General features: G+C 60.2%; 1 protein-coding gene across 8 annotated transcripts in view; it reads right to left on the bottom strand.

Moving 5' to 3' along the window:
- Nucleotides 1-17: 17 nt before the first annotated feature.
- CLEC16A (C-type lectin domain containing 16A) overlaps nucleotides 18-17,531 on the bottom strand; it is a 197,043-nt gene continuing 179,529 nt past the window's right edge. For 7 of the 8 annotated variants that reach the window (XM_045285553.1, XM_045285560.1, XM_045285563.1 and 4 more), the window contains 2 exons: nucleotides 7,335-7,493; nucleotides 18-1,542 (listed from right to left, as the gene is read on the bottom strand). In XM_045285553.1, the coding sequence (XP_045141488.1) occupies nucleotides 1,205-1,542; nucleotides 7,335-7,493 (497 nt within the window). In that variant the 3' untranslated portion in view covers nucleotides 18-1,204. Of the gene's footprint in view, nucleotides 1,543-3,918; nucleotides 4,040-7,334; nucleotides 7,494-17,531 lie in introns of all 8 variants that reach the window. The other variant, XM_045285573.1, reaches the window with a different exon arrangement.

Below are 17,531 nucleotides of genomic sequence, written 5' to 3'. Positions count from 1 at the left end.
CCCCCCCCGGCCCCCAGTGCCAGCTACTAGGTTTGCTGGCTATGCCTGCTGCCAGGTGGCTCGACCCGAGTGCCTGGGCTCCTCTTAGACCCTGGCACGAGGACGTGCACTGCCGGTCCCCACCAGCCAGGACACGAGGGCCAGCCCCGACTAAATGGCCTGAAGCCTGGGAGGTGCTGTCCTCAGAGCCCAGGGACCCGCCTCAGCGAGCCAGTGCGGCCATCTGAGCCTCTGACTGCCAGCCTGCAGTGCTCAGAGCCATGAGAGCAGGGGGGACAACAAACTCAGTTGGGGTCACTGGGCACCTGCATCTGGCAGGGAACACTGGACAGTGCCCGGCAAGTGGAGTGGGGGTGGGGGAGGGCAGCTTCCCTTGCTTGGATTCCATCACGGCGTCTGGAGCGAGTGGTCTGTCACGTGCGTGGTCTTTCTTAGATGCAGATGGGGTGAGGATGGAAAAGGCAGCTTGAGGCTGTCCCGGCTGAGTTCTCCTGAGACCGCGGAGTCTGGGAGCCGGCGGACCTCCCTGACCACAGCCAGCTCTCCCCCAGGTGGGACGCCAAAGCAGCCCTGACCCTCTCAGTGCTCCATGTTCCGAGAGTATGCGTAACTTCCGAGTTTGTTTGCAAAATCGTCCAAACTTTCCAGGAAGGGGCTTTATCATCATCCACAGGCTGGCAGAGTGAGTGTGAGTCAGAGAGAAACCCCAGTCACTGACCAGAAATCGGAGCGCCACGCAGAGAGCGAGTTGCCAACAGAGCCCTGGGACGTTTGCGGGAAAGCAAAGCCGAACTCCCCGCTCCGCGTCTGACTGACACCAAACCTTAGGGCAGGGGGATGTGTGTGTGTGTGTGTGTGTGTGTGGACTTTTCCACTAGATGCTTTCATCTGCTGCCCAGGCGGAAACAAACACCCCAGGGGACCAGGCAGCATCGGCCCAGTTCTCCCCATCTAAGGTGCAACTTCCCACAGGTCTTGTCCATCTCTGGGCACACGGCGATGGGGCGGGGGTGGGGCAAGGTCACTCAGCAGGACCCCTTCAGGGCTCAGCTCTGTTCTGGAAGAGGTACGGGGTGTGTGTGTGTGTGTGTGTGTGTGTGTGTGTGTGTGGTGTGTGTCTCTACACAGGAGAACTCAGGAGAGGGCTGGAGGGGCTGTTGGGTACGGTGCGGAGGTCCCACAAGGATGGCCTCTCCAAGCTGGATCAGTGTTCGCTGGGGCCTGCTGGCTCTAGGGGCCCAGCCTCCTGGCCCGAGGTGGCTGCGGGGGGCAGGGGGATGGCGGTGAGGGTGTGGAGACTGTGGGGGTCCACGGGGGGGACGAGGGTCAGTGACTCCACACTGAGGGTGTCGGCCGTGTCCTCGCAGAGCAGGGAGATGGTGGGCTGCGGTGCAGGGACGAGGCTGGGGGACAGGGTGGCTGTTTCCACATCTGCACTCCTCACGGGGCTCTTGTTGGGCCTGGGGCCTGCTTCTGTCTCGCTGACGACCGCCAAGTGGTCAGGAAGGTGGGGCCGTGGCTGTTCAGGAGTCATGGGGTCATCTGTGGGTAGGGTGGGGGTGAGAAAGAAAACACAGATGGACTTAGCTGTTGGCACTCTCCCACACTGGCGTCCGTCTTGGATGAAGTCTTCATTTGAGTCCGCTCAAGGGGTTAGGATCGGGTGGCTAAGGTTGGGGGCCCAGGGAGCATCTCCGAGTCCTGCCGGGGAAATAGCAGCCGGCAGACATGTCTGGCTGAGGGGCCAGGACCCGGGCTGCCCTGACTTGGGATGAGGGCAGGGCTGGGGGCTCGTGCACGGTCAGAGTGGGGTGAAACCACAGCACTGGATGCAGGGGCGGGGGGGGGCAGGCAGGCTCTCGGGGTGGGGGTGCCCCAGGCAAGGGGAAGAAATGGGGGGTGGGGATTCAGACTCCAGGCCCTTCACAGGGGCTGCTCTCGCTCACCAGAGACAGCCCACTGCAATTAAGCAGAAGGAGAGAAGGCAGTTCTGGAAAACTCTGCAGCTTGCAAACCCAAACCAAGCGCAGGGCCGAGGGGAGCCTCCCTTCCCCCGGCCAAGAGGCACCTGAAGAGTGACTGGGGAGGCTTTGCCCCTCCCCGGACTCCCCCCGGCTGCTCGGTGTGGCTGGGCAGCTGGCCGGGCTGATGTTGCTTTGCTCTCCAGGGCAGCTTGCCTGGACAGGCGTGCCAGCCGTCCTGCAGGGCTTTCTGAAGCGCTCCTGAGGGGGCAAAGTCTCATTTATTGGTGCCGGTGTCGTGGTTGTGGAGTGGTTAAGTGTGAAAACAGCTGGGGCCTTGGGACTGGCAGTGATGACCTGGTTGCCATTGCTGCTCCACACGACTCTGGTTTGTGAGTGTGTGTGTGTGTGTGAGAGTGTGTGTATGAGTGTGTGAACATGTGTGTGTGTGTGTGTGAATGTGACTGCGTGTGAGTGCATGTGAGTGTGAGGCAGCGTGAGTGTGTGTCTGTTAAAGCGAAGCCCAAACAAAGCACACCTGCAAAGGGAACACAGAGCAGACCAACGGGAGAACCGGGAGGAACGCGAGGCCAAGGGCACAGAGATGGGACAAGGCGGGAAGCACGGCCTCCTGGGAGCCTCCTCAGCACACACCAGGGTCTCCCCACAAGACAGGTACCAGAAGGTTCCAATGCTCCATAAGGAATCAGCCCCTGCTGCTGCCCCAAGAGAACCGTGGTCTGGGCGCAGTGGCACCGACAGGGATGGAGGCAGGGACTTGAGCTGCCTCCACCCTGGTTGGCCTGAAGCCCAGCTCCCTCCCTCGCTAGCTCACTCACTCCTTAAGGAGGCCACTTCCCCAGGTGCTCAGGGTCACCACCCAGCACCCCTCTGCAGGCTTCTCCAGTCAGGCCAGCTAGGCAGAGCGGCCTGCCCCTCCCGTGCCCCCGCCCTCCCCCGAGGGTCTGCATGGGGACAGTAAGGGCTGGCCAGTCTCTTCCCCTGGCCCCTGGTGGGAGGTGGGGTGGCGCAGTCAGATGTTATTGAGACAGACAAACCAACCACACCACAGACACAGGACTGGCCTCTTCTTCGGGAAAAGCAGCAATGATTTTCATAGAAAAGGTCTCAATTCTTCCCCTCAAAAACAGCTCCTCTTCCGTTTTATAATAATAGGAAAAGAAAAACCACAGAGCCCTCACCAGCAATACTGCACCCCCTACTTTTTTCACTAAGAACTGCTTCCTGGAGGGGACTTATAACTGTGTCCACTCAAGGTGGGGGGGCTCCCCACGGGCTTTCACAGGGGCTAGGGTGGCTCCCCTGGGAGCTTCCGGCTTGCTCTCAACAGCAGACATGAAGGCCGGGACCTGGCGCCCAGGGGCAGCTGGTGGCCAGTGAGAAACAAAGGAGGGCTCGGAGGTACTGAGCATGCTGGAGTGGGCACCCAGGAGTCCCCTTGGTGCAGGCCTGTGCTGACAGCCAGGCGTGGGGTCCCCTCAGGAGCTGGGGAACCCCATGCGGCTGGGAAGGATGGAGGAGGGAGGATCGCAGGGCTGGTGAGGGAGGGAGAAGCACAGGAAGAAAAGGCTTTCAAATCAGACAGGAAAAGGGCTCCCGTGGGCAGGGTTTGTGCACTGTCAGCTGGGCCAGGTCCGGTGGCCCCCAAGCCAGGCTGCATGTCACAAGGGACATTGGCTGGTGCCCAGCAAACATGCCCCTTGGCTGTGAGGGTGGCCGACAAATAAGGGAAAATGTGTTTGACTTCTGGGTTGGTTTGGACGACGATGACATTCTGATTCTCTGGCGACTACTGCCCACCCCCGAGCTGATGCTGGGGGCGCCAAGGAGGGGCTCAGGGGCTGGGGTCACTGGGGCAGCACAGCCACCAGCTCTCTGCTGAGTGGCAGGGTAGCCCACTGGGCTGGAGCGGACGCGGGCATGGGGGGAGACCTGCCTGAGGTGGCTGCGGAGGCGCCGTGGCAGCTGCCGCTCGAAGCACTAAACCCAGTGGCCGCCGTGGCTGTCGGCTTCCGACAGGCTGAACACACGCCGGCGTCCTTTCCTGCCACTCCTGACTGAGGCAAACACAGTGACAGATCACGGGCTTTCACAAGGACACAAGAGGAGGCGACACAGAGCAGCAGCGATGGATGCCGAGCACCAGGGCAGCGGGGACTGGTCCTGCTGGGGAACACCAGGGCTCGGGCTCCTCGGAAAGCCCGGGGTCGGAGGGGAGAGGGCGGACGCAGAGGAGAAACGACAGTGAGTGTGGCCGCACCCACCGAGCAGAACTGCCCACATGACAGCCCAACACGCCTGCTGGTCGGAGCCCAATGCCCAGGGTGGTCTTCACAACCACCCGGGGCCAATAGGTGACCTCTGGAAACCAAGCCTGAACCCAGCCAGCGGTGATGGGTGGTGGGTGGGGGCGGGGAGGGGGTGCTCACTGGCAGGAGTAGGGCGGTCAGGAGCGTCCAGTGGGAAGGAGACGCCTGGGACACAGGTGAAGTGTGGGAGACCAGGAAGGGAGAAAGAGCACCCTCCTGAGGCCGCCTGCGACCCCACATCCAGGGCACAGGGGGTGGTAAGGCCATTCCCATCACGAAGGTGACCATGGGCTGAGGGGATAGCAGGGACCAGCCTGGCACAGGGAGGCCCCCAGGCCCCAGGCGCCACCAGGGACCAAGCTCGTCTTCCTTCTCTCCTCTTCAGCCTGACCCGGGCACCCTAGGGAAGGGCCAGAGGTCACCACAGCTCCGAAGGCAGCACGTCTCCAAGGGGAGACTGGAAGGGGCCCTAAGGGGCTGTGTGGACCGCTTGGCTCTCACATCCACACAGAAGGGGGCGTGTGCCCGCCTCCGTGTGTCTGTAGGTGCCACTGTGTGCACACAGGGGAGCCAGACACTGCTCCCCTGAGCCTGCATTTGGATTGAAAATGGGGTTATTTGCAACCTCCAAAACCATGAAATGTTTAAGGAAAAACAAATGGGCTGACCCCAGCCCTGTAATTTTCTCCCCCGGGATGGAGCTGCAGCCACCCTGGCTTTTTACCCCAGCCATGTGGGAGCAGGAGGCTGGCTCCCAGGTCCTCCAGGGCGCCACCCCTCCCAGAGAACACCCTGAGCATGCCCCCTGCCCCAGGGACATCAGGGACTTTCTCTAAGGGCAGTGGGCAACTCAAGCACTGGGCACTCTAGCGGGGCAGCGAAGTCCCCTGGGGTGTGGCGTTAGGAGTCTGGGCAGCCCAACATCCTGATAAAGGGCTTGGTGCGGGGTCCAGACCCTCTGAGGAGTGTTTGAGGCCCTGCGTGAGGCAGAGCAGCCCAAACATGCGGCCTGGGCCAGAGGGCTGCTGCCTCTCTCTGCACAGGCCTGCAGCTGCCCTGGGGAGGGAGTCAGCTCCTCTCCAGGTGACTTGGCAGAGTCAAAGGGGCCTTCCTTCCTCCAGGACCCTGCCAGCTCCTTGGCTGCTGACGGGCCTCGCCTTCCCTGCAGCCTGGGTGCTCCTGCATGCATACCAGGTGGGGAGCCTACATCCATCCAAGGTTGGCAAGAGCCGGATGCTTTGGTGGAGAGGGGATTGGGACTGGCAAGAAGGGCAGCTGGAGGTGACTGCACACGTCCGGGCCTTTGTGTCTGCCCCCTGAGGATACAACGCTGAGGCTGGGTCTCGGAAGGGGGGACACTCAGGGCAGCCTGGCTCAGCTCATCTCAGCCAGGCGTCTCCTCTTAGGTCAACTTTCAGCCTTGCTGACCCTTCTGGAGCGAGGCAGCACTGAGGTTGCTAATCTCTCCGCATGGCGAGTGTCCTGGACTCTGGGGTGTGAGGACAATGGCCGCACTGCAGCGCTCTGCTCCAGCTCTCGGCCTGGCTATCTGGCTGAGGATGGGCCCAGGAGGGAGGCAGCCTGGGCAGCAGGCGGTTCAGGGCAGCCTCCCAAGTGGTAGGCCACTCTAGGCAACTGCGGGAGGGGACTTGGCCAAACAGAGGCCACTCCTCCTGTCCCTGGCTCCTCAGCTCTGCCTGGCAGGATACCAGGCCCATGTGGGAACCATCCCCCAAGGGAAGTCAAGATGTGGCTGGCTGGCTGGGGAGGCCTGTGAAGGTGGACCTCCCCATCCTGCTGCCCTGGCTCCGGGCTCCTTTCAGGGATTGCCAGCTGCTCCCTGGTGGCTCGAGCACCCCAGCAGGTGCCCTGCAGCAGCAGTGAGCTGTTTTTCTGCCTGCAGAGCAGGGAGGAGGTGGGCTGTCACAAGTGGGGCACTGGCTGGAGAGGCCAGGACCCCACATCACTCTTGGCCCAGGGTTGCCAGCATCCTTGGTAGCAGGGTAAAGGCCCTGATTTTGAGATGGGACAACCCCTCCAGGGCATGGTGGGCAGGGTACAGGGCAGGGCATAGGCCCAGGGGGGCAGCTCCGGAGCCCCAAGCCCTGCTCAGTGAGCGGCGTCCATGTCCAGGGCCTGGTATTGACAATGAGGTCTTGGAGGTTTCAGTTTCATGCAGAGATGGGTATGGTCCAGTGTTCACTCGGGCAAGGGCTTCCACCTCATGTAGGGGCTGTGTTTGGATACATGACATGGACACACACAAGGACGAGTGCAGGGAGAAGGAGGCGACACATGGCACACAAGTGCAGGACCCTGCACGTCCCAGGCCAGGCCGAGCCCAGGCCGAGGGGGCAGGCTTGCTCTTGGCCTCTGGGGGAACCTGTCTGCATTTCCCAGAGGGCATCAGAGGTGAGACAGCAGCCACTGCTTGACGCATAGCTAACCCTACGTAGCCCAGGCTCAGACGTGACTGAGCCTGGGTGGGTGACCTGGCCTGCCTCACATCAGTATGAATGCAGATAGAGGGAATGGGCACTCAGGGCCTGGGGACACGGGAGAGGTGGGCATGCCCAGCCACACCTATTGACCGTGAGTGGGCTGGGTTAGGTGCCCTGGGATACAACAGCCTGGTGAGGGAAGTGAGGATACTGGCCTGTGGGCTAGGCTGCCCGGCCCTGGCTCTACCCGCAGCCTGGTCTCTTGGTGGTTCAACACACTAGTGCCTTTGCTTCTTGGCCCTCTGTGGGTGGCAGTTGGGTGGGATAGGGGCACTGTTCCCACCCCACACTCTGCACCAACAGTTTTGCACTCATGTGCATCAATGGAGGGGATGGTGGCGCCCCTCCACTCCCCAATCAGGACGAAGTTCCAAGAGCTGGACAGCATGTCATGGAGGAAGTTCCTGTGTCACAGAGGACAGACGTGCAAAGGTCACTCCCCTCTTGCTTTGACCCAGAGACCGTGGGAGGTGGTGGTGGGTTGGGCTTGGCATGCCCCTGGCTGTCTTCCCGCTCCCCCTCCCACCAACTGCGGTCAGTACCTGGGGGGCTCTGGGCTGCGGAGGGTGTGGACGACAAGCTGCCGCTGGCCGAGTCGCAGTGGCTAGTGCTGCCGCTGGGGCTCCCACTGGTGGCCGGTGGTGACGGGGAGGACATGGGCGGTGAGCTGTGCTGGTTTATGCACTGGGCCACCGCAAAACCTGCAAGACAAGGTGAGACATGGATGCATGCTGCCGGCGGGTGTACCTTACTGCCCAACCCTGCCAGCCCAAAGGCAGCCCCCAGCCCACTCCCAGAAAGCTGGGCTGCCCCTTGGAGGGGCTGGTGTGGCATCCTAGCGCAGTTCAGCCAAGGGGCCAGACAATATGGTGACAAGCTAGGGTGACAGCTGCTCACCAGCATGCCGCCACAGAAGGCTGCAAGGCCTCACTCTGGGGGGCCGGAGGGAGCCCTGAGGCCCTCGATGTCAGAGGTCCTGTCTGCTCAGAGTCCCAGGAGGTCAGGGAGCAGGGACAGCTGCCCCAGCCTCAGCACCCTCTGGGACTGGGTGCTCACACCACAGGGCCCTATGTCCTCTCAGTGGAGGGAGTGGATGGGCCCTGAGCCCCAGGGCCCCAGAGCACGGTTGAGCTCCTGAACAAGTGACTGCTTGCCACGCTTCTCTGACTCAGTTTCCCAAACAAAGAGCTGCGGGTAGCAGCTAAGCTGGGAACAGCTGTGAAGGTGAACTGAGAGAAGCTGGTCCCGCCCAGCATGGGGGACTGGGGGGCAGCCTATGAGGAAAGGGCAGCCAGTGAGTCGTCCCTTTACCAGCCTGGGACAGTGCGACCACGGTCCTGCCCTGCTTAGCGTCCATTTTCTTAAAGGACCATGGCTTCTGACTTACAAAGCATATGGAACAACAGAGGAGACACACTCGCTGACAGTGCCAGGTGCCCTTACAGACCGTGGTGGCCCGGGCTTCCCGGTTGGCTTCCCGGTTGATCCGTGGCAATGCAGGACAGGCAGGCGTGGTGAGGTGGAAGGAAGGCCTCCCACGGAGCAGGGGCTGTGGCCCCTGGCCCGCCTGGCCATGCTGCTGTTCTCACCCTCACCCAAACCTGCACTGTCCGACTCCCAATCCAGCGCCCAGCTGGCACTCCGTCCCAGAGCTTCTCCCCAGGCACCTGGCACTCCTGTCGCCAAACTCGGGAAGGCTGTGGGGGTGTAGAGCAGAGGTCCTCTCACTATGCCCCGCCTGCTTTGATAGACAATGTTCTTTCGGCACACAGCCCTCCTTGCATGTGGTCCAAGATCAGAGGGGAGCAGCTGTTGCAGACAACCTGCATTCCTCTCTGGTCCCTGACAGAAAGGGCAGGGGGTCCAGCTTGTGCAGATGGCTGAGTGGGGGTTTCAGGTTCTGACCCAACTCCTGGGGGACCTTGGGGAAGGCTCTGCCCCTCCCTCCCCAGATAGAGGCCTGAAAGCCCCTTGTGTTGGACTTTCCAGCAGGGCTGAGGTGACTCTTTTAGAAGCAGGTAGCCCGGCCTGTCTTCTAAGAGGCCTCTCAGTAAGCCCAGGGCTTACTCTTCTCTTGAAAAGTTGGGGGTCCTATTTACACCCCTTGCCACCTCCCTCTGGTTTGGGGTGGTGACTAGGTACCACATGCTGACTGGAGACCAGAGGGGTGTAGTGCGAGGCTCCCAAACTGGCGGGCCAACTCTGAATCCACTCCCCCGCCCAGCCACCGGCTTTCCTCTGTCAGACACACCATCAGCTGCATGTTTGGCACACCCAGAAGGGCTGGGCAGGTACGAGCAATGTCCCAGGGAACAATGTTTCTGTTGACGAGGAGCCCCCAGCGAAGGAAAGGTGAGGTTGTCACCAGGTGTTCATGTGTCCCACTCTTTGAAGAGAGAGCAGGCTGACTCTTGCTCTCAGGCCCTGGGGAGACAGCTGGGGGAGGTATGGCAACCACAAGCCTGGAAGGCCCAGGAGGCAAAGTGCCTTCATCTGGGTCAAGCCAGGGATCCGACAGTCAGCACTGCATGCTTTCCAGCATCTAAAGCCCGGCTACCACCCATCTGCAGAGCCCAGCTTCCCTGCCGGGGGCACTGGCGACCCTGTTGCCCTGGGCGCCCACGGCCCTCTGCAGCGCCAGGGCTGAGCCGCTCTGACTTCGGGTCCAGGGCTGGGGTGGCACTGCAAGGGCTTGAAGCCACAACAGAAGCGCCTGTCCCTGCCCGTGCTTCACCAGGCAGGGCAGCCCAGTTCATGCCAGACTTGCCTTGGTGGAGACGCCGAGGGCTCTCTGGAAGCCAGCCCCACATGCCGGGCTGCCCAAGCCTTGCAAACACAGGGAAGATTGCAAACAGCCTCCTGAGATGGGCAGATAACATTCTGGCTCTGCCTGGGAACGTCACAAGGAGATCCTGTGGCGAGAGTGTCGGAGGTCGTATTGTATTGGGTCAGGTGCATCATGGGGGACTGGAGACAGTGCCTGAGGAGGAGGGGAGGCAGGCGCGATGACAGCGGGACGAGGGCAGGTGAAGGGGCTGCTCTCTGTGAAAGCAGGAGACACTCGCCTGCCACGCGCTTAGCCTCTCCCAGCAGCCCCTCTCACTACTGTGACAGGCGTCGACAACCAGGACACACCACATGACTCGAGGCAGTGACACGAGGGACTTTCAGGAGGGCCCTCCCCTCGCCTGCGCCCTGGAACACAGGAGGGGTGACCTCGGAAGCTGGGTGGACTGCCCATCAGGGGCTTCCTCAGAGACAGATGGGCTTGCTCCTCCGGCAGCCCGCGGGACTTTCACGATCCGGTGCCAGCCCCCCAGCTCACACGTGTCGACGCTTCTCTGCTCTTTGCTCACTGTTGAGCTTGCACCGCCAGCAGATGAGGTGACGGCAAACCCCCTGGCCCGGGTCAGGCACACCTTTGCTTTTGAAGCCTGGACAGAGGCCTTGGACACGCTTCGTGACTCTAAGATGGAATCCCTGACACTTCTGATCTTTTCCCTGTTTATGATGATGTCGCTGATCAGTTCAGCGCTGAGGACTGCCCCCACCCTTGGGAGACTTGAGAGGCGCTGAGGGAGGAAGGTTACGGAGTCCTGCAAGAACTGAGGGGGAAAGCATGCAGCTGGGGGGATTCTACATCCTTCTGGGCAGCACGAGCCCAGCCTTCAGCCGTAAGCTGCGATGCACGGTAGCGACTTCCAGAAAGGACCTCAGGTGACTCTGTTCACCCCGAGCTCAGATGCAGAGACGCTGAGAAGCACCAACCCAAAAGCCAGCGAGCAAAGGTGGAGAGAGGGGAGAAGGGGTGCCAGACACTGGTGGCTAGGGGACACTAACCCTGTCCTCCCACCTGCCCTCCCGCTTCTTGGGAGCCGAGACCTATAGGAGCACTGCCCCAGGTGATGGATCCTACAACACACCAAATCCCTTCCTGGGGGAATGCCCATGGAGGCGGGCAAGGAACAGAGCCACCTGGTGGGAGACGACTGTCGTTCTGGAACAATTGTGTGGCACAGCGGCGCTTCCCCAAGAGTGGAACTCCAGGGGACACAGCAGAGCCGGTGGCAGCGGAACCTGTATAAAGCGGAGCCCTGTCAGAGGGAACCTCGGATGGTTTCCCCTAAGAGAGGGTGGCACGACCTGGCCCAAAGGCAGAGAGCTCCTGGGAGCTGGAAAAACAAAGCTGGTTTCGCAGTGGAGACACAAATTGAATTGGCTCTGGGGGACTAGGCTGGGCGGGCACAGCACCATGCCAGGGGCAGCCTCCCCTCTGCTTTCAGACCCTTCACACACAAGGTGAGCAGGCACCTGAGAGACAGCCTATGGGCTGTAGAGTCGAGGGCCTCCAAGGGCCGGCAGGTGCCCTGGTGAGTGAGGACAAGGAGGCGGGGCCTGCTTGTACAACAAGCAGCCCTGCTTGTACAAGAGCAAGCCTATTGTACAACAGGATGAAAAAGCGCAGAGGCCCTCACTGGTCGCTGACAAACACCCCAAGGCCTAGCCACTGGCCTCCGTGACAGGGACGGCAGGGCCCGACGGGGCTCCTCGGCTTCTCCTGGTTGGTGATGCTCGAGATGTGGGGCCAGAGTTTCTGGGTTGTCCAGAAAGGCTGGTTTGCCGGTTTTCACCTGAGATTATGAAACATTGGACCGAAGCCCATCTTCTTTTTAAAAAGCGAGCAGCAAACCACCTCACTCGAGCCAAGCCAAGGCCTGTTCCCTGGCCACATAGGTGGTCAGCTGCTATGTCGGCTCTGGGTCTCCAGTGACCATGTTGGACCCTCGGGCAGCATGAATTGCTGCCAGCTTACCCTGGCTCTTGAGGAGGGTGGCTTCCTGGCCTGAGGGGCCTGACTCTAAGACACTCAGGCGCTCAAATCTCAGACAGATGTGCCTCACGGCAATCCTACTTCTCACCCACTTTGATGAAGAAAAAGCCCTATGACTTCGAATGGAGAAGAGCCTGTCGAATCAAAACACAAACCCATATGAAGGGGCTTCAAAAACTGTGTGGAAAATACTTTAAATCTCCCCATTTCTCCACACACCTCTGAAGTCCCTTCATCGTTTGGGTTTGCTCCAGATTGAAAAGCATACAATAAAGTAGGTTCTGCAGGAGGCACACTGTGCATCTGGGCAGTCTGGGATGTGGACGTGGGACGCAAGGCCCTGAGCTTGCCGCCCATTAGCATGCTGGTTCTGCGGCTGCCGCTTCACTTTCATACGACACAGGGCTCATGCTTTCTCTCCAGCCGAGATGCTGGGAAACAGTGAAAAATCAACCGGCCTCCAGCCTCGTGCACAAAGCCGAAGACAGCAGGTCTCCCCTCTCCAGCTCACTCTGGCGGCACCTGCCACCACCTGGGCAACAGGAGCGGCGGAGAGAACTGTCTTCAATCACGGCTGCTGCAGGCCTGGAAAGATGGCAACTTCTGAGTGCTGCAGACCCACCTGCCCACTTCTGGCCCTGCTCGGGTGGCCTGGAGGCAGGCTCCAGCCTGAATGCCACTGGCAAGGTGAGACTAAGGGTGGAATCGCAGGGGGGGGAGGGGGCTACACCACGGAAAGCCAAACAAACCCAAGGCCAGTGTACCCACGCCTGGCCAGGCCAGGCCTCCAGGCCCCCTCCTGTGTAAAACACCTATGGGGTAGCTGGCACCCTGCCGGCCAGCAGGACCCCTCCCTCCCAGCAAGGGCTCTGAGGTTCCAGGAATGGCCACCTGACTGTGGGGAGGGGGTGTGTCCTTTCACCCACCACCGCGAGTAGCATATGCTCACAGAGCTGGGGACACTGGGTGTGCTGAGGATAGGGACAGCCAGCAAGGCCCTGGCTCCCGCTGTGTGCATTCCCACCCGCAGGATGACAGGGACAGGTCTGCTAGCCATTCCTCGGGGAAGGGCCTGACCCCTGGTAACTCCCAAGAGCACTGACCAGCCGCACCTCCAAATGTGTAAAGATTTCCTTTCTGATTTCTGCTTCCTTCCAAAGGGATCATGTGTTCAACAGACAGAACAGCTGGGGCTGGTGGACTCGTTTAACCTAGAACGCTGTATCCAGACTAAACTGGCACACCTGCAGAAAAGAAGACACTGGCGTTCAGTCGCCTGCTTGTTCGCCAAGCTCTGCCCTAAGAGGTGCCTGGCTCTCTGGGGAAGGCATGCCTGGGGGTGAGGGAGCCAGGTCTTCATGTGCCCATGTGAGCCCCAAGAACCCCACCACAGGCAGCACCTTGACGTCTGTGCTGCTGTCCTCGTCCTCTGGGGAGTAAGTGTCAGAGGGTGGACTGTATGGCCGAGGCTGTGGGCTTGGTTCCGAAGGACTGGGCTCCCTGCCTCGCCCAGCCCCTTCCCTCTTCCTGGGGCATTACCGTCTGAACACTAGAGAGAAAAGAGCTCGACAACAGCTTCTCAGCCAAGGGGCTAGAGAGTCCACCGCAGACTTCCACCTCCCCTGCCTCTCTACCGAGGCTGACGGCAGGGCTGGAAGAGCAGCGAGAGGGAGTTGGTTAGACAGTGGTCACAGCCCGACTCCTCCACTAAGGGTCTATGGGAGCTGAGCCTGGAATCCCTGCCCGGGATGGCTGGGGGGCCAACTACAACCGTTCCTACCCAGGCTGACCTCCAGAGTCTAGCTGACCCAGGATGGCTGCTGCCTCTTGTGGGCCGGCTCTCTGCCCTCAGGCTAGTGTGCCCCCCCTTCCCCCTGAAACCTGAGCTGCCCTGCCTCCTTGCACGCATGGCAGCAAGCTGGAAACATCAAGGGTCTGGGGACCCCACTCACTGGGATTCCAAGATGCTACGGGAGCAGAGAGCTGCTGCTGGGTCCTCCACCTGCTTGCCCAGGCTCTGCTTGCCTAGAGCAGGGTGGGTGGGTGGGTGGGGTAACCAGTGCACCCTAACCGAATGGGACTGGGCCAGACCGACAGCCAATGGCACGCTCTTACACCCCAGCCACAGAAGGCTCTGGAGCTCCACGGGCCAGAGAGAACCAGGAGCCTGTGAGAGTTACACAAAGCCAACCACTGACATTGGTCACAACAGGCTTTCAATAGCCCTGCACTGAGGCCGTTCAGCAGAAAGGACCCTGACGAACTGGGAGACCAGGCCTCAGGGAAATGCTGCCGGCCTGCAGGGAAGAGGCTCCGGTGTGCTGCTGACGCCAGCTCTGGCCTGGGAGAACGGGCTGCCGTGGTTCCTGCAGGCTGTGGGAGCCTCGTGCTGTCCCGTGTGCTGGGAGGGTTCCGGTAGTGCTTGCTGGTCTGACTAGTTCACCCGCATTTGTCGTGTTTGGAAGCTGGCTTCTCATTGCTGCGTGTCCTTGGACAGACCAGCCCGTGGCAGGAAAAGCGACTCAGCGCTTTGAGAGAAGAGCACACAGAAACATCTTCGACTTAGGAGCTGGGGTGGCGGAAGGCACTGGTGTTCATGGCATGAGAGAGCTTTCCTAAAGCATGTGCAGGATCTGAGCTCAAAGGTTCCATGTGAAATCAGCTGAGAGAAGAACGAGGGTTCTTAGCAGACTTTCAGCCGTTGTTGTTAAGTGCCTTCGAGTGGGTCCTGACCCTGTGCACAAGAGCACCAAAGGCGGCCCAGCCCCGGCCCTCCTCACAGCTGTGATGCCTGCCACTGCGGCAGCCACGGCGCCAGGCCAGCTCACTGACCCTCTACTTTACCAACCGTGATGCCAGTTTGTCCTGATAACACGCCCAAAGTCTGGGAGATGACGTCTGGCCGTCCCTCCCTTCTGAGGAGCATTGTGGTTGTCCTTCTAAGCCAGCTTTGTTTGTTCTTCTGGCACTTTCAATATTCCGTGCCAACACCAGAACTCGGATGCGCCCACTCATCTCCGGTCATCGGCCCAGGTCTCACCTGCCACACTGTGGGGCTGGCCTCTCACTGTGACACTTGGTATTTCAAAGCAGGTCCCCCATGGTGGACGGGTTTCGACAGAGCTTCCAGGGGTGGGCTGTCCACATCTGAGGGACGCCTGGTGATCGTTACAGTCCTGATGTGTGGGTTCGGAACCCATACGGGCTCTCTTCGCTCCCTTCCTGTCAGGGCTCCCAGCTTCGGGTTGAGATGGGAGGCTCACACGTGGACCTGCGCGGAGACCACCCTTTGGTGGGCCTCATACCTGCTCTTCACAGGCAGATCTGCGGTCTGGTGGGTCCAGAGCTGGTATTTCTTTGCCAGGGTAGAACGTGTGAGGCTGAACTGTGTGAAAAAGCTGACCTCGACAAGGGCCATCTGCTGTGGCCCTGAGGCCGTCCACAGAGGGCGGGTGGGCGGGCGAGCAGAGGGGAGCAGCCAGCTGGGTGGTCACACCAGCGCCTTTCTCCAGTTCCTCTTTTTCTTTGCTCCAGGAGCAGGACTCCCATTGTCATGTGGGTGCACGCGTGAGTGTGCGCACCCCTGTTATTTCCGCCAACCAGGAGTCAATTTTTCTTGTCCCGCCAACAGAATGCCTGGGAACTGATCTGGACACTTAGGGTGAGGTCCATGTCTTGATGGGGACCTCCTGGGAAGGAGGGGCGCTTTGCAGCGTTAGGAGCTTCTCAAAGGGCTCTTGTTTCACCTGCTTTCCTGGCAAAGGCCAATGTGAGCGCCCGCAACATCAAAACACCCTGGCTACTCCGCACTCATTTGGATTTAAAAAAAAGTATTAATATTTCATCATAAAAGTATTGATTTCCTTTAACTCAGAGACTTAAAGTTTGCTGCATCCTTACGCATGATTTTATTATGTCTTGGGGCCAAATGTATATATTTTTGCCTCCCCCGACAGGAAGGCTTTTCCTTTGATATAAGCGTGTCAGTAAGTGAGTCCCAGAGCACTGCCTGGTGGGAAACCTGGAAGCGTTCTCTCTTGGAGGCCGACTCTCATGGAGAGACGACTCCTAACCGTGCCCAGGGCGCCTCCTTGGCAGGTCAGCCAGTACAGAAAATAGCAGAGATGGGAAGTGCCGACCACCCCAGACACGACCCTTCAACTTGGAAAGTCCTGCCAGGTACCCCAGGCTCTGAGCTCCCAGGGGCTGCTCCTCTGCCCTTAAGCCACAGCAGCTCTCTGCCTGCCTCTGGCCCCGCTCCCCTCTGTCCGGACGACTGACGTCAGTGTCGCAGCAGGGTCAGGGAGACAGGCTTCGCAGCCTGTCCAGGAAGCGGGCCTCGGGCAATAACTGGCAGAACAAAAGTAGCGCTCTGAAATGTTTAAATATTGAACATCCTCTCTCCTTCCTCCACATTTATTATTAACTGGGGCCCAGAGAGCAGCGTGAGTTCACTTCTCTTCTTCCCATGAAGCCGGGGCACGGTGGTGGACAGGGCAGGGGCGAGCGCGCAGGTGAGGCTGAGATTTAGGCCACTGACTCTCCACGTCCTCCCTGGAATTTCTTTACGGTCAGCCTGTGCTGTGGACATGAATTCCTGGAAGTGTCGCAGCCTTGCCCTGACCTCTGGTGCCCCACCCCAGTGCAGGGATGAAGGCCTCACATACTGACAGGCTCGGAGTTCTTCCTCTCCCAAACAAAGGCGCCCTGGTGGTTGCCACAGGCTGGTGAGGAGCAGGGCAGTGCCACAGGAAGGGGGACTGTTGTAAGGGACAGTGGTCCCCTTGGCCTGGGGCAGGTGGATGCCCACAGCCATCAGTTGCTGGACAGTTGCGGGAAGGAGAGGCTGGTGGTGCCTCTGCTTGGGGCACATGAAAGACATCAGCCTGGGCTGAGTGTCATTTCCCATGGAGCTGAACACTGGGGATCTGAAACAGAAATCTCCAATCTCTGCAGAAACAAGCCTCTGCTTGGGAGCAAACCTAGAGAGGGGAAGGAGGCGGGGGAAGGATTCCGGTTCCGTGGACTTCTAGCTGGCTGAGCTGGTTACCAGCGGTCGCTTTCCTGGGCTTTTATCTGTTCGAGCGAAATCGTCCCAAATGACCAGCCTGCCGCGTCCACTTTCCTTTAAAAGACAGCACTACATTTGAGATCGATGCACGCTCGAGTGGGCGCTAAATTTATCCTTCCTTGCATCCTGCTCTCTGCTTGGAGCTGGCGGCTGCGCTGGCCTGCTGCTTGCTGAGTTAGGCGTCTGTCTCCAGTGGGGGTTCACTCAGGCCCCTCCCACTCTCAGTGCCCTGCTGCCACTTCTCTCAAGTCCTTCTTCCCGCAGCCCTTGTCCGTCGCCAGCACCCACAGGTTATCAGGTGGGGGCCCTCGCAGTCACCCCCTCAGTGGCTATGTGCCAGTTCTTTGATCTCCTCAGGCAGCCAGGGCTGGTGGAGGCTGCCTCGGCTTTCCCCACTCGCCTGGGGCAGAGAACTTGCTCTCCACAACCCCACTTGGCTAGCTGCCCTGGGGTGACATGTCACTGACCAAATTAATGTCTGACGTGCCCTCCGCCGACACTGTGAGCAACAGTTTCTATTGGGCAGCGACCCTGGGCGCGCTCTTGCTCTCTGGTAAGACCGCCCTATAAAAGCAGCAATGGGCCTGGCAGAGCGCCAGGGCTGGTGGGCAGCACTGCCCTGCAGCAGGTATGCTCAAGGGGGCAGTCCGCTCTGCTTTCTGGAGGAGGGCGTTCCTGGGGGAACTCGTCGTAAAGGAATAACTGGAAACAGGGACAAAGACTTGTAGAAGCACGGTTGCCATAGGCTGGTCACAAAGTTTCTATCTCCACAGGAAAAGAGGGACCACACTTCAACCCAGTGCTCCAAAGTGTGAAGACAACATGCCGGCGTGGAGT

The sequence above is a fragment of the Echinops telfairi genome, unplaced genomic scaffold (genome assembly GCF_000313985.2).
Source record: "Echinops telfairi isolate 266 unplaced genomic scaffold, ASM31398v2 ScPeMD7_5;HRSCAF=22, whole genome shotgun sequence".
NCBI lineage: Eukaryota > Metazoa > Chordata > Mammalia > Afrosoricida > Tenrecidae > Echinops > Echinops telfairi.
This window is presented reverse-complemented; position numbering and strand designations above follow the sequence as displayed.